Genomic DNA, 12105 nt, shown 5'->3' on the forward strand with positions numbered 1-12105 from the left:
ATACTATTCCTAAGTCCAGCGGCCTCCAACGAAAGTCGTTGTAATGACTTGCTTTGTAATTCCGGCGTTATAAAGGTATCGCGGTGTAAACACTGCAATGTAACGTCATGTATTCCTTTGAGAAGATGGCATATTTCACAGGAACGAGCCTAGGTGGACAGCTATCCTAAGAGCCACATAATGGGGCAAGTTTGGCTTCTACTTCTTCGGCCTGTGGGCCAGACATGTGCAAGACTAGACGCTATTTCCCTGTGGGCGTATCTTAGGTTTGTGGGCGTAACCTGTGGGCGTATCTTAGATTTGTGGGCGTAATTGCGGGGCAATCAGCTTGCTACTACCCTTACAGGCCACAATAGGATTACATCTATGACTACAATACCTTCATTGGCTTCATCGCAATAAATTTCAGGATGAAAAATTGAAATACTGGGTATCTACCCGTCTCTCGCCCAAAAAAATATAAAAATTAACATTAAGGGGCGCTGCGGCCAATGGACAATGGATCAAGTGAGCCGCGGGTCGAAAAGGTTTGGGTACCACTGCTCTAAACAGAAGAACCAGGTTTTTAGTTTGTTTCAGAACTGGAGTTCGGAAGTTGCTTGCCGGATTTCCTGAGGTAGGGCATTCCATGCTTTAGGAGGCAAATAGGTAAATGAACTACGTCCCACTCTTGCCCATTTGTATTTTGGGACAGTGGCAAGTCTGGCTGCCAACAGTTCAGAATACTAATGAAACCCCTTCCGCAGTTCAAGTAATATCAGAAACCATTCAAGGAAGTAGAAAACACCCGATTTTACACATAAGTCGGACAACTTGCATTTTGATCTAGCATGAAAGGATTCTGGCAGTGAAAAAAATCTTATCTAGCATATATGGACAACATTCATGTGCTGCAATAAAAACAATAACTGTATAACTCATGTATATATAACAGAAGTAAAACAATAACTTTGATTTAGTTAATATTAGAACTGGTTATAATTCGACACGGTTTTCTATTGTTAAGCTGTCGGACAGTGGAGTAGAAACAATAAAATCACACTTCATACATAAATTCCTATTTAAAAATCTTCATTCTTCGAATGGACATGGTAAAGTGTGTAGTCTTATTCCAGCAGGGCAATGAGACTAAACAGTTCTGTATCTCGACCGAAACAAAACCTGAGCAATCACAGCGAACACGATAAAACAACACATTTATGGTGGGGTGGAGAGTAAGGGCAAGAATCAGTGGACGATTTAGTAAAATTCAAATAAAGGTTATTTACTGAGAAATATAAAATAAGGTTCTCTTCTCTTTCCAGCCCCATCACACAAAGTTACCTAAGCTGGTTTTTATAAACTCTTCTGTCAGAATACTAACCAATACAAAATAACAGCAGATAGACCAGTCCTTCTCTTTCCCCCAAACCTCTCCACCCCCCCAAAAAAAATGTACAGTAAACCAAGAGCTGTGACTCGCTGAAATGTGAGTTCAATTAATGTAATAACTACAACTTGCACGCACTATAACCAGTATACCAAGAGGTGTGTCAGACAAAAACAACAACAAATTAAAAAATGCATGTCATCAAGAGTCAATTTATATCCAATGGCAGGGTAAGGTAGTTTCTAAAATGTGATATAAAAATGCGCATTTCATTTCTATTCCGAAGATCCTAAAATGCAACATCAGCTTGTACAAACAAGATGAGGCAGCTGCACACTAAACAAAACATCGACCAGCCCTCCCCCAGACTGCCTCAAAAGAAACGAGATATTCATATCATGGCATCGATCGGGCATGTTCCTATCGCCTCAATGGTCAGCCCAATAAAAGCATGCAGAGGTCTCCTCCCAGTGTCCTTAAGCAACCCACAAGGCATGAAGAGCTGCCTCCTAATGGACTGTCAGTCGTATGGGTGGAAAATGGGGCACAAAGGTACCAATTTTATTGGTACCATCACTACCACATTAAATGAATCCGTGCACATGCATGCCAACTCTTACAACTAAGGAAGGCGAGTCCCTTTTGCGCAGGCGAAAGTATTGATATGTCTCAACTTTTTTCTAACACTATCTCACTACACCTCTAACTCCAATGCAAGACTATAATAAACCAATGCAAGACTATAATAAAACAGTCTCCCTTTCCTGCAGCAAAATTTTCCTGGTGGGTATTTCTATATGTTGTCATCGAGGTATATTGCAATAGTCCCTAAAAAAGATCAATGAAACATCTGCGCAGACTAGACATTGTCAAACACCCCTGATCCTTCTGGCAGTTGGACAGTATGGATCCCAGGCGTATACGCTAATGCCTTGCCTCCCTTAAGGGCGGATATCACAGGTCTGTTTAATCAGCAGTGTGGAACCCAGTCACTCTCTGGAGTGTGAGGGTGGGTGAGAGATGAAACCAAAAGCATCACTGAACGGGACTGAGCTAATGCAGCCCACCCCTTGCATGAATATTTAAGCTGCAGAAGCGCAGAGACATGCACAGAAACGGAGTCCTGCAGGGAGAGACAGCTACTGACCTGTGGGTGCTGAAGCCTCCTCCCCCTCAGGGAGCAGCAGCAGCTGGCGGGAGCGCACAAGACACCTGACCCAGAGTCTTGGTCCTCTCGTGGTGAGAAAGTGAAAGTTGGCGTCTGGAAACAGAAAAGGTCGAGGATCCCCTTTTCTTCCAGCCTGCCTCAATCACATCAGACTGGCTGTCTTTGTCTGTCTGACAACCGCCATGTTGACATCCAACATCAAAAGCTCCCACCTGCTGCCGCCTACACTCTGGGAGTTGTAGTTTTCTCTCCCCAGGGGTATCGCACACGGCCGCCGGCGGTGGCCGACATCATATACTACAACTCCCAGAAAGACTAGAGCAAAGAAGCGGGGTGGGGCTACTGGCAGCATCACGTAGGACTACAGCTCCCGGCAAGCTGTTCGTATCTGTGACTTGGTTACGTCATCCAGACTGTAACTGCGTAGTCAATAAGAGACGGCAATGGAAACTAAACGAACTGATTGTCCGTCACCCGAAAAAACGGATACGCTACTGTAGCATGACGGAAGAAGCTGAACATGATGGCCATCTTGAAATGTTTCAGTTTCGCTATTTAAAAGAAGCGTTACACTTAAAAAAAAAAAAGTAAAACAAACAAAGTGATTTTCGTCCAATACATTAACTGTCTATTAATTTTTGGTATTTTTTTTAAAAAGATGATTCTGTACATACAAGAATAAAAACAGAAAAAATAAATACTTTGAACGAACAGAGTCGTCGCTTTCATATATTAAACTAATCACAGAACTCTAGCAGAATAATTTTGGAAAGAAGGCGTTACCACAATATATGTGGTATTAAACTACTGGCCTGTCCCTCTGATCACCCTAGTGGGCGAATCTTGTATGCTTTAAGTTTCCTTGACTCAGAGAGATCACACTTCTCGGTACATACCAACCGTCGCACACCTAAAGGACTCTTTCACTATGTGTTATCAAATGGCATACGGCAAGTAGAAATGCTGCGTTTGAAAAACTACCAACATCCAAGAGGAAACGCTTAAAGGGCATACAGAACATGGTATTGTGATGTTACATACACAATTATGAAACACAAATATCGGCAGAAATATTTAGAATATTATACTAAAGGATGGAAGCAGTTAATAAAATAACAGATTTATTACATAGAAAGCGGTGTGGAATCTTGCAGTATACGAATATGATCAGTTAATGTGCCATTTACATGACTACAAATTTACATTCAAACATGGCGGCTTCATTTGACTTCTTACGAATAAGGTCCTCTGCGTGCTAGTCTCATTGTAGGTACATGGCTTCAATAGGGTAGATTCTTCCTGTTCATTGTGCCCGTTGCTGCCGGTGGCCGGAGTGACAGTAGTAGCCCCCGTGGGAGTCATGAAATTGGTGAGTTGTTGCGACAGTGATTGAGTTTGTGTGTGATGTTTAAGGGACCTGCCTGTCATCCTCTAACTTCTCTAGTAGGAGTGAGTAGAGGCTAAAGGTACTTAATGACATGCCGCTAGAGATGGCAACATCCTACAGAATACTGCCATTGACAGGAGGGGCAGACCCTTATTTTGATCAACTTTTCTTCTGTGAAACGTTATTTTGTTCCAAAACAATTCAGTGGCAAATTAAGACGTAACCTGCATTTCAATAACACTAGCTCTCTCATGTTTCCAAGTTCCATGCCTCAGTGCCCCATCCATTCGAGGTGTTTTATTTGGATTCTTGAACTTGTAGTAGTGGTTTTATAACGGGTTAAACTAGCAAAAAATAATAACAGAGCATACTACAAAAACATGGAGTGGATTAGCTACTCACTCATGGAACTGGGAAAGCTGTCGAGAGAGGTCTGTTGGCCATGGTGTTGCAGTCTGAAACATGTTATCTGCCGCCTATGTTTCTTCTGATTTTATTTGTTGTGTCCTCCACCCCCAAAACATCTGTCATGATTTTTGCATTTATTTTTGCCCTTGTGCGTCATGTTGTCCTTGTGTCTTGCGTTCTTGAATATGCAGTTAGCAATAGCCTAGAATGTTTTGTGTGGTGGGGGCTTGTTTTGGGAGATTACATTTACCTTCACTTGGACGTTGTGTTGCTCTTTTTTCCTGCCATCTGCCATGTGGTAAATGAAGGTTGCAGAGTCTACTTGGTATGTTAAGATCCTTTATTGCAGGTTCCTTCCAGATAAATAGACAGGTTAAGATTGTAAGGAAAACCCCACCAGGAGCTTGCTGTTGGCAGCTCAGCCTCAGATGACTAACTGCCACAGACAGTACTAGAAAGGCACAGTGAGCTAGAGGGACACCTTGGCATTCTATGATGTCATAGGTATCATAGTACAGTCTAGCTAGAGAAGAACAGTGAAGAGGACATTTACTACACATCCTCTTCCTTTATGGAGTAAGAGCAGAACAAAGGAATAATCGGTAACAATACCTTAAATGCTACAATCAGCAGGTAAGTACACAAATAAGAAGAACCGAAAGTAATAGTGTACAACATGAGATGACATTAACATGAGGTATCACTAGCATAGAAAAGAACAAAGAATCAACATTATGATATAATATGCTACATCCCCTTCCTTTAACGAAAGTATAAGGTTTTGAAACAAAATAAGATAACTCTAGAGAGTAAATCTCTTTGACAAGAATTCACTAAATAGAAAAAAAAAAACTACCCCTGATGAAGATATGTCGACACTAAATGTATGATATAAACACAACTCAAAATCATACCTAAATGAAGCCCTGGCCAGTAGCTACAAGGAGGTAGACTCCGACAAAAACATATTGTACAAACAATCTCCACCCAAAAACAGAGGACAGCGCATAATAAGGAGAATGGACTACCCACAGACACTGAACCTCCCCTGAAAAGTGTACACTGCAGGACAGCATGGGCGTTAACTACCCAAAAACGTATAACCTCCCCAGAAAAGGGTACACCGCAGAGTAAGCAAAATATCTCTGGGAAATGGGGCATGGACTACCCATTAATACTTAACCTCAAAGAGTACAACGCAGGACAGAAATGTTGGGAATAGACATGGGGAATGGACTACCCGCAAGTACCCAACTTGCCCAGAAAGAGTAAATCGCAGGCTAATGATAAAAATCCTGGGACAAACCATGGGCATGGACTACCCACAAACACCAACATTCCCAGAAAAGGGTACAACTATGGGCATGGACTACCCACAAACACCAACATCCTCAGAAAAGGGTACAACCATGGGCATGGACTACCCACAAACACCAATATCCCCAGAAAAGGGTACACCGCAGGATTAAGACAATAACCCTGGGACAAACTATGGGACATGGACTACCCACAATACCAACTTCCCTAGAAGAGGGTAGACCGCAGGATAAAGACAATAGCCCTGGGACAAACTATGGGGCATGGACTACCCATAAACACGGACTACCCGCAAACACTCAACAAGAACTAGAGGGGATACACAGCCTGTGAACTGGTATGGACTACCCATAATGACACCTCACCCATACTGATAAACAAAACAATACCAAGCCCTACATAGGATTTACTACGAGGTACATCATAACTCTAGACAACTGATTTCGGTAGAGTTAAAAGCTGTCAACCTGATCCCATATGCAAACGATAGGGCAAACACAGCAGAGACCACTAACATCACAAAAGATTATGTTGAAAACAATATGCAATCATCAAAGACACTGAGAAGCTAAACACTTCAAAATAAAAATAGTAAATAATGTCAGCTCCGGTGAGCGATCTCTCACCCGGGGTCTGTGTACACTGCTGCCTGTAGACGCCACTGAGTACCCAACAGTCGCCTTGGACATTTCGTCAGATCAGTAGAATGTGACCAAGACCATAAGTAAGGTGTCTTCCACTCCGTTGCTCTGGTGCCGCTATTGACCGTGAAACTGAAATATTCAAAGTGCTGATCAAAGAATGAGAATGTCTGTGTCTCATTATTGTTCGGCTTGGCGGCATGAAGGTAAATGGAATCGTCATTACTAACGTTTCTGGCACACTGTCGACACAGATTGTGACCATCACACCGGAAAATAGAGGACCACATTGTGCGTGTAAAGTTGAAGCCACACTGGGAGCACCACATTAAAAACTACGAGCTTCAAGTTCAATGCGCTGGTTTAGAAGAAGATGGCGGCACGCTGTTACGCCACTGCCGGGTGGTTCACTGTCTAGGTGTGCTGAAAGTAGGCAACAGGAAAGCTGCAGCATGAAAGAAAGCGTGACGTCACAGTAGACCTTCGCTAACTTCTAGAAGTATTCCAAGCACGTCATCAGAAGGACGGCAGACGGGAAGGAGGGAAGATCGCTGCTGACCAACCGTTGACCAACGGACATCAGCATACAGGAAGGTGAGTAAGCGAGCTTGGAAAGGCACATAAAGCATTTACATTCTGGTCTGCGCTGCTGATTCCTGAATGCGCCCACTTGGACATGAACTTTCCAATTAAAACAGTAAAGAGTAGGACTTGTACGCTACTTCTGCTTGCTGAGTACATGGGGAGAGGGGTTGGCCTAACGGCTAAGGCGCTCGACCTCGGACCTGGGGAACTGGGTTCGAGTCTCGGTAACGACGCCAAAAACCCCCTGTGATTCTGGGCAAATCACTTAATCTCCCCGTGCCTAAAATGAAAGTGTGTCCTCATGTAACGTAACTGGTGCTATGTAAAGCGCTCTGATAACTGGTTCGGTTCTAGTTCGCGCTATATAAAACTCAGCAAAAAAATCCGACATGCGCTGATGCTTGTGAGTTAGTGGTAACTTCTTAAACAGGGCAAAGTATCTCTCTCGATACACAGAGCATAAACTGGTAGAGTAAACAGAGGCCGCTGTAAAGTGTCTCGGAGCATACGAGACTCAGTTTGCAGGCTGTCCACATACAGATGAGCACGTCCAGTAGACAATCAGAACATAAAATTCATTGATGAACAGGAATATTTCATATGCAAACAGCAGACATTAAGGTGAAACACACGCCCTGGGTGAAGGCTGTCCAGGTGGAACAAGACACTGGTGGGGTCAACAGGGCATTACCTTTAGTCTGAAAATGAAGTGTCTTTGAAAGATTTGAAATCTTGAGTTCCTTCCTTTAGCTTGTTTAGTTCCTTGTAGTCTTTATTTTTAAATCACGCATAGGTTCATCCTTTTAGAATCGTCGCCAAGTTGTGGTAAATGAAGGTTGCAGAGTCTACTTGGTATGTTAAGATCCTTTATTGCAGGTTCCTTCCAGATAAAAAGACAGGTTAAGATTGTAAGGAAAACCCCACCAGGAGCTCGCTGTTGGCAGCTCAGCCTCAGATGACTAATTGCCACAGACAGTAATAGAAAGGCACAGTGAGCTAGAGGGACACCTTGGCATTCTATGATGTCATAGGTATCATAGTACAGTCTAGCTAGAGAAGAACAGTGAAGAGGACATTTACTACATGCCACACACGGACAGCGGCATGGCTTTAGGTTTGGCATTAATGTATAGAAAGATGTTAAGTCTGTAGCAGTTTTCCCTGTTTTCAACCTAAATAACCCTAGAGCGACGTTAATCTCCTAATGATGATTGTTGCTCCACAACTGGACTCGGTCAACATGTAAATCAAATAGCTTTTCAAAATTAAATGTAAAACACATTAGGATTCACGATAATTATTGACAAGTATTTTAAAGAAAACCCTGAAGGTTCATTGAAAAATTAAAGGTGTTGCAGAAAGCACGTAATGGCAAAGAGTTAGTCGTTTGGCATATAAAAGAATAAAGATCAGAATAAAATGTAAATCACGAATTTCAAAACTGAATATAATTCATCTCAGTAAATAAGTCGTAAACCAGAGATCAGACAGACGGAGTTTCACCTTCTAAAGATGAAGGGAGAGTGAGCCAAATGCCATCTGGGTAAAGGTCATTTTATAGGGTAAAATAAAATGAAAGCGCCAAAGCCTAGAAATCCCATCCAGTCATGTTAAAGAAAGAACAATACAGTTTTAATAACATTTGTCAGCTTTGTCCCACATATTCATATAATTTAGATCCCATCCCCAGAGCTTTTGTGACCCCTCAATAGTTAGAACAAATGTTGGTACAATCAAGGTTAAGTTCTCATGAGAATCACATTGTGGTCCTAATAAGTGAGACCTTGGGAAAGCGTTAGCTATGCTAAAACAGCATGAAAACAAAGCTTGAGAACAAAGTATCATGTTGTACATCAGAGAATTACGTATTTCAAACTGTTTGTAAAGGACAGAAAGATGACTGGGTGCCAATATAACATGGCTGCTGACAGTAACAATCATTTTGAAATTGAGGCCTACATTATTCATGTTAAAATAAACACAGCCTCTCGGCAAAATAGCTAATGTTCGATATGTGTTAATTACATCATGTTAATACCATTATGTGTTTTCATTAAAACCGCTATACCAAATGCAAGCCTACTGAAAGATTGCTGTTTTTTTAATTCACTGAGGATTCCAGTACTGAATGCTGCATGTGAGATTTAGAGTTATTGGTTGTGTCTGTGAAATTGTGACAAAAGTTTCACGAGCTGCCTTACAAGAGCCACATCGGCATGAGAGCCATAAAAAGAGGCATCAGAGAGATTTTTTTGTTAACCAGCCCTCAACAGAGCTATGGAGTATTTTGTAAGTGTTTCCAACATGTTTGTGGTGAGTGACCAGTTCTTTATCCTGTAAAACCACCAGAGATTTCATCTTTACCTTGGAGTAGGTTAGCATTAGATGTAGCTGGTCCACTTAGAGTATAGGCAGTTCCTTAAATGCGACTTAGGTGAGATTCACTGAAAGTGTTCCCAGTTGTAGAGTGGTTGAAAGATGTATAATAAGGAGTAATGTGTCAGTAGAGCTGGACAGTTATATGGAGTAAACTGGTGTGCGATATGTCAAAGCTTCACTTTTTTCATCCAAGAAGTTCTGGTTTAGATGAGTGATGAAAGATCAATTTCTAATGGCCATGTTTGACAGTCTAAATTGAAGATTAGTGTTGAAGTTTGTTTTGGGCAGTGTAAACCACGTCTCTTCCTACTACTGGGGTGTCACAGTTTGTGATATTAAGAAATAAGGACATTGGAACCAAGCTAAAAAGAGAGTAGAAGCGGGTGCAAAGAGAAAAATGTAAAGGTTTGGCCAGTATGAGATGGTTTGTTCATGATAAATACAGCGACAAGAGGAAAAGAGTGGTTACCTTGGACGTTGTAAGACTGAAGAGAAGTGAATGGACGCTCAAGGTTGAGAAAACATTTTCCGAACCAAAAGCTGTAGGGGAGGTGAAGGACAATGTTGTAGTATTGAGGGATGGAAGTTGTGAAATAAGAGTAAGTTGTTGGTTGTTTCCAAGAGGGAAACGAGAGATGGTATGTGAAAAGTTGGATGTTGCCTATCCTTGAGGTAGTGACTGTGATCGGTCCAATGGGGTGCAATGACATTTGATGAGGCAATCGACTGAGCCAATATGCTTGAATTTTGTCAATGTTTCACTGGCTGACGCATTTCTATATGTATAATTATGTGGTTGGTTTGTAGTTGTATTATTGACGAGAGGATTGGATTATTGACAAGAGGAGGTAGGATTGGATCTTTCTACGGTAAGATTGTTCTGACATTTTGAATTTTCTGTAAAAATTCCAACTACTGAATGCAAAGTGCAAGAATTCTAATGGTGGTAGTTGACGTCTGCTTGGAGACGCCTGAAGAATGGTATTCATCTTCTTGCATTAACACCATTAACGCATTGTCATATATTTGGGCAGTTTCGCAAAAGGTTCTTTTCAGGAATGTTTAGTCTCGGCGACATTGCTCACGTTGCTCATGAGTAACAGCCACCAGATATAAAACTTGCACACACAGTTCTGTTGCAGACTGATTCATAAGTGTACCAGTGTTTTGTTTAATTGGTCTAAACAGCTTCCACTGGCTGTGGGGTTTGTTGTGGATGCAGTCAGCATGCTTTGTGTGACAAGCAATTATTCTTAGTGTGAAGGGAATCAGAATGTCCACTTTGCGGTGTAAATGTGCGCATTGATTATAGTGATATAGATTTGTGGGTAATTGCCCTTTGTATAGGGATAAGAAGTGAGTGTTGATTGTTACATATGCAGGTGGCTTTGTGCTTTGTTAGTGAATGTGGAACGATAGTATAGTAGTGTGGTTGTAATATCTTGCAAAATATTACCATGGTTTAATGGATGAGTACACTGGTGTACATATATATTGTTTAGATTGTCATGTATTGTACAAGTGGTGGAATAATACTGAATCTGGACATAGAATCTTCCCCCCTCAAAAATAAAAACGAGGCCGGGGGGGGGAGAATCAATCGTAACAGGAAAAATTGAAAGCTGTTTAAAATTATCTACTGTAATCATTAAGATAAGGTGGTCTGGAAATACACCTATGTCTAGTAGGCAGTAAGTCAGCATGCTGATTAAACAAACCTACACCAGACGGGGCAACCAATTCTTGTCCTACATCATCTACCAGACCATAGGCAAAAGCACCACCACCATAAACACTGTCGTCAGAACCTGCACAATCAACAGATACTTATACTTCTCCCACAGCCGTACCTCAATGATCTTGACCACCATTGTTCCTGAACTCAAACTAATGTCCACCTGGAAATCTTTCATGCCTGCTTTTGAACTACCACTTGCCATTTTCGACTCTCACAGAACCCCTATCGACCCTGGTAATGCGAGTTGAATAAACATAATTTGGACTGTCCCTTATGCACAATACCGGTTGTCTCATTTTGACCAAGCTCTCACCTTGAACTGTGACAACTTGACATCGTGACATGCATAATACCTCTACTTTTTACTTTCTTGAGGATTCTACACCATTGCGCAAACTTTTTTGCACAATTATATAACTATCTTCGGGGGGAAGCCTCGGCAATGAATCCAGATACAAGTTTAGTGACCTTATGATCAGGACAGAGCGTAAACTTTCTTCCCCACAAATAGGTACTGAAGTGCTCCATTAACCACATACATGCAAGGGCTTCCCACTCAGTTGTAGAATAGTGCAATTCAGAATTCTTCAAACACCTATATGCAAAGGCTACTGTTCCTTCATTCCGATCACACATTTGACTTATTACTGCACTAACACCATAAATCTTGCATCTACAGTAATGACAAAACTCTCTTCTTCAACATATGGCTGAAAGGCAGATGTGCCTAGCATAATTTTCTTCGTCTTTTCTATTTTTAAAAAAAAAAAAATTTCTTTTGCAGAGTTTTATATAGCGCGAACTAGACCCGAACCGAATCAGGTATCAGAGCTCTTTACATATTTTCCAGTTACGTTACATGAGGACACTTTCATTTTAGGCAACTAATAAGGCATTAGGCATTTCTAATTAATTATGCTCCACATCAGATCATACAAAATGTTACCCTGTCTATAGCAATCTTCTAAGTGGCTTAGTCAATACACTAAATCTTTTCACAAACTGTGAGTAATATTAAGTAACCCCAAGAAACAATCTTACTTGATCCATCTCCTTGGGTTGGGGCCTTTCGTAAAAGCTCTGATAAGATTTCCTTTGGGCTTAGTGCCTTCA

The 12105-nt window shown here is 41.4% G+C and overlaps 2 protein-coding genes across 10 annotated transcripts in view; one reads left to right on the top strand and one right to left on the bottom strand.

Annotated features, from left to right (window-relative positions):
- The window catches only part of HMBOX1 (homeobox containing 1), a 480822-nt gene extending 478065 nt beyond the window's left edge, over nt 1-2757 (bottom strand). For 8 of the 9 annotated variants that reach the window (XM_078649892.1, XM_078649900.1, XM_078649890.1 and 5 more), the window contains exon 1: nt 2517-2754. The gene's annotated coding sequence lies outside the window, so the exon portion shown is untranslated. Of the gene's footprint in view, nt 1-2516 lie in introns of all 9 variants that reach the window. The other variant, XM_078649894.1, reaches the window with a different exon arrangement.
- Nucleotides 2758-3775: 1018 nt separating this feature from the next.
- Nucleotides 3776-12105, top strand: part of INTS9 (integrator complex subunit 9) — a 393694-nt gene continuing 385364 nt past the window's right edge. The window contains exon 1 of the mRNA XM_078649901.1: nt 3776-3906. Within this exon, the coding sequence (XP_078506027.1) occupies nt 3898-3906 (9 nt within the window). The 5' untranslated portion in view covers nt 3776-3897. The remainder of the gene's footprint in view (nt 3907-12105) is intronic.

This window comes from Lissotriton helveticus, chromosome 6 (genome assembly GCF_964261635.1).
Source record: "Lissotriton helveticus chromosome 6, aLisHel1.1, whole genome shotgun sequence".
NCBI lineage: Eukaryota > Metazoa > Chordata > Amphibia > Caudata > Salamandridae > Lissotriton > Lissotriton helveticus.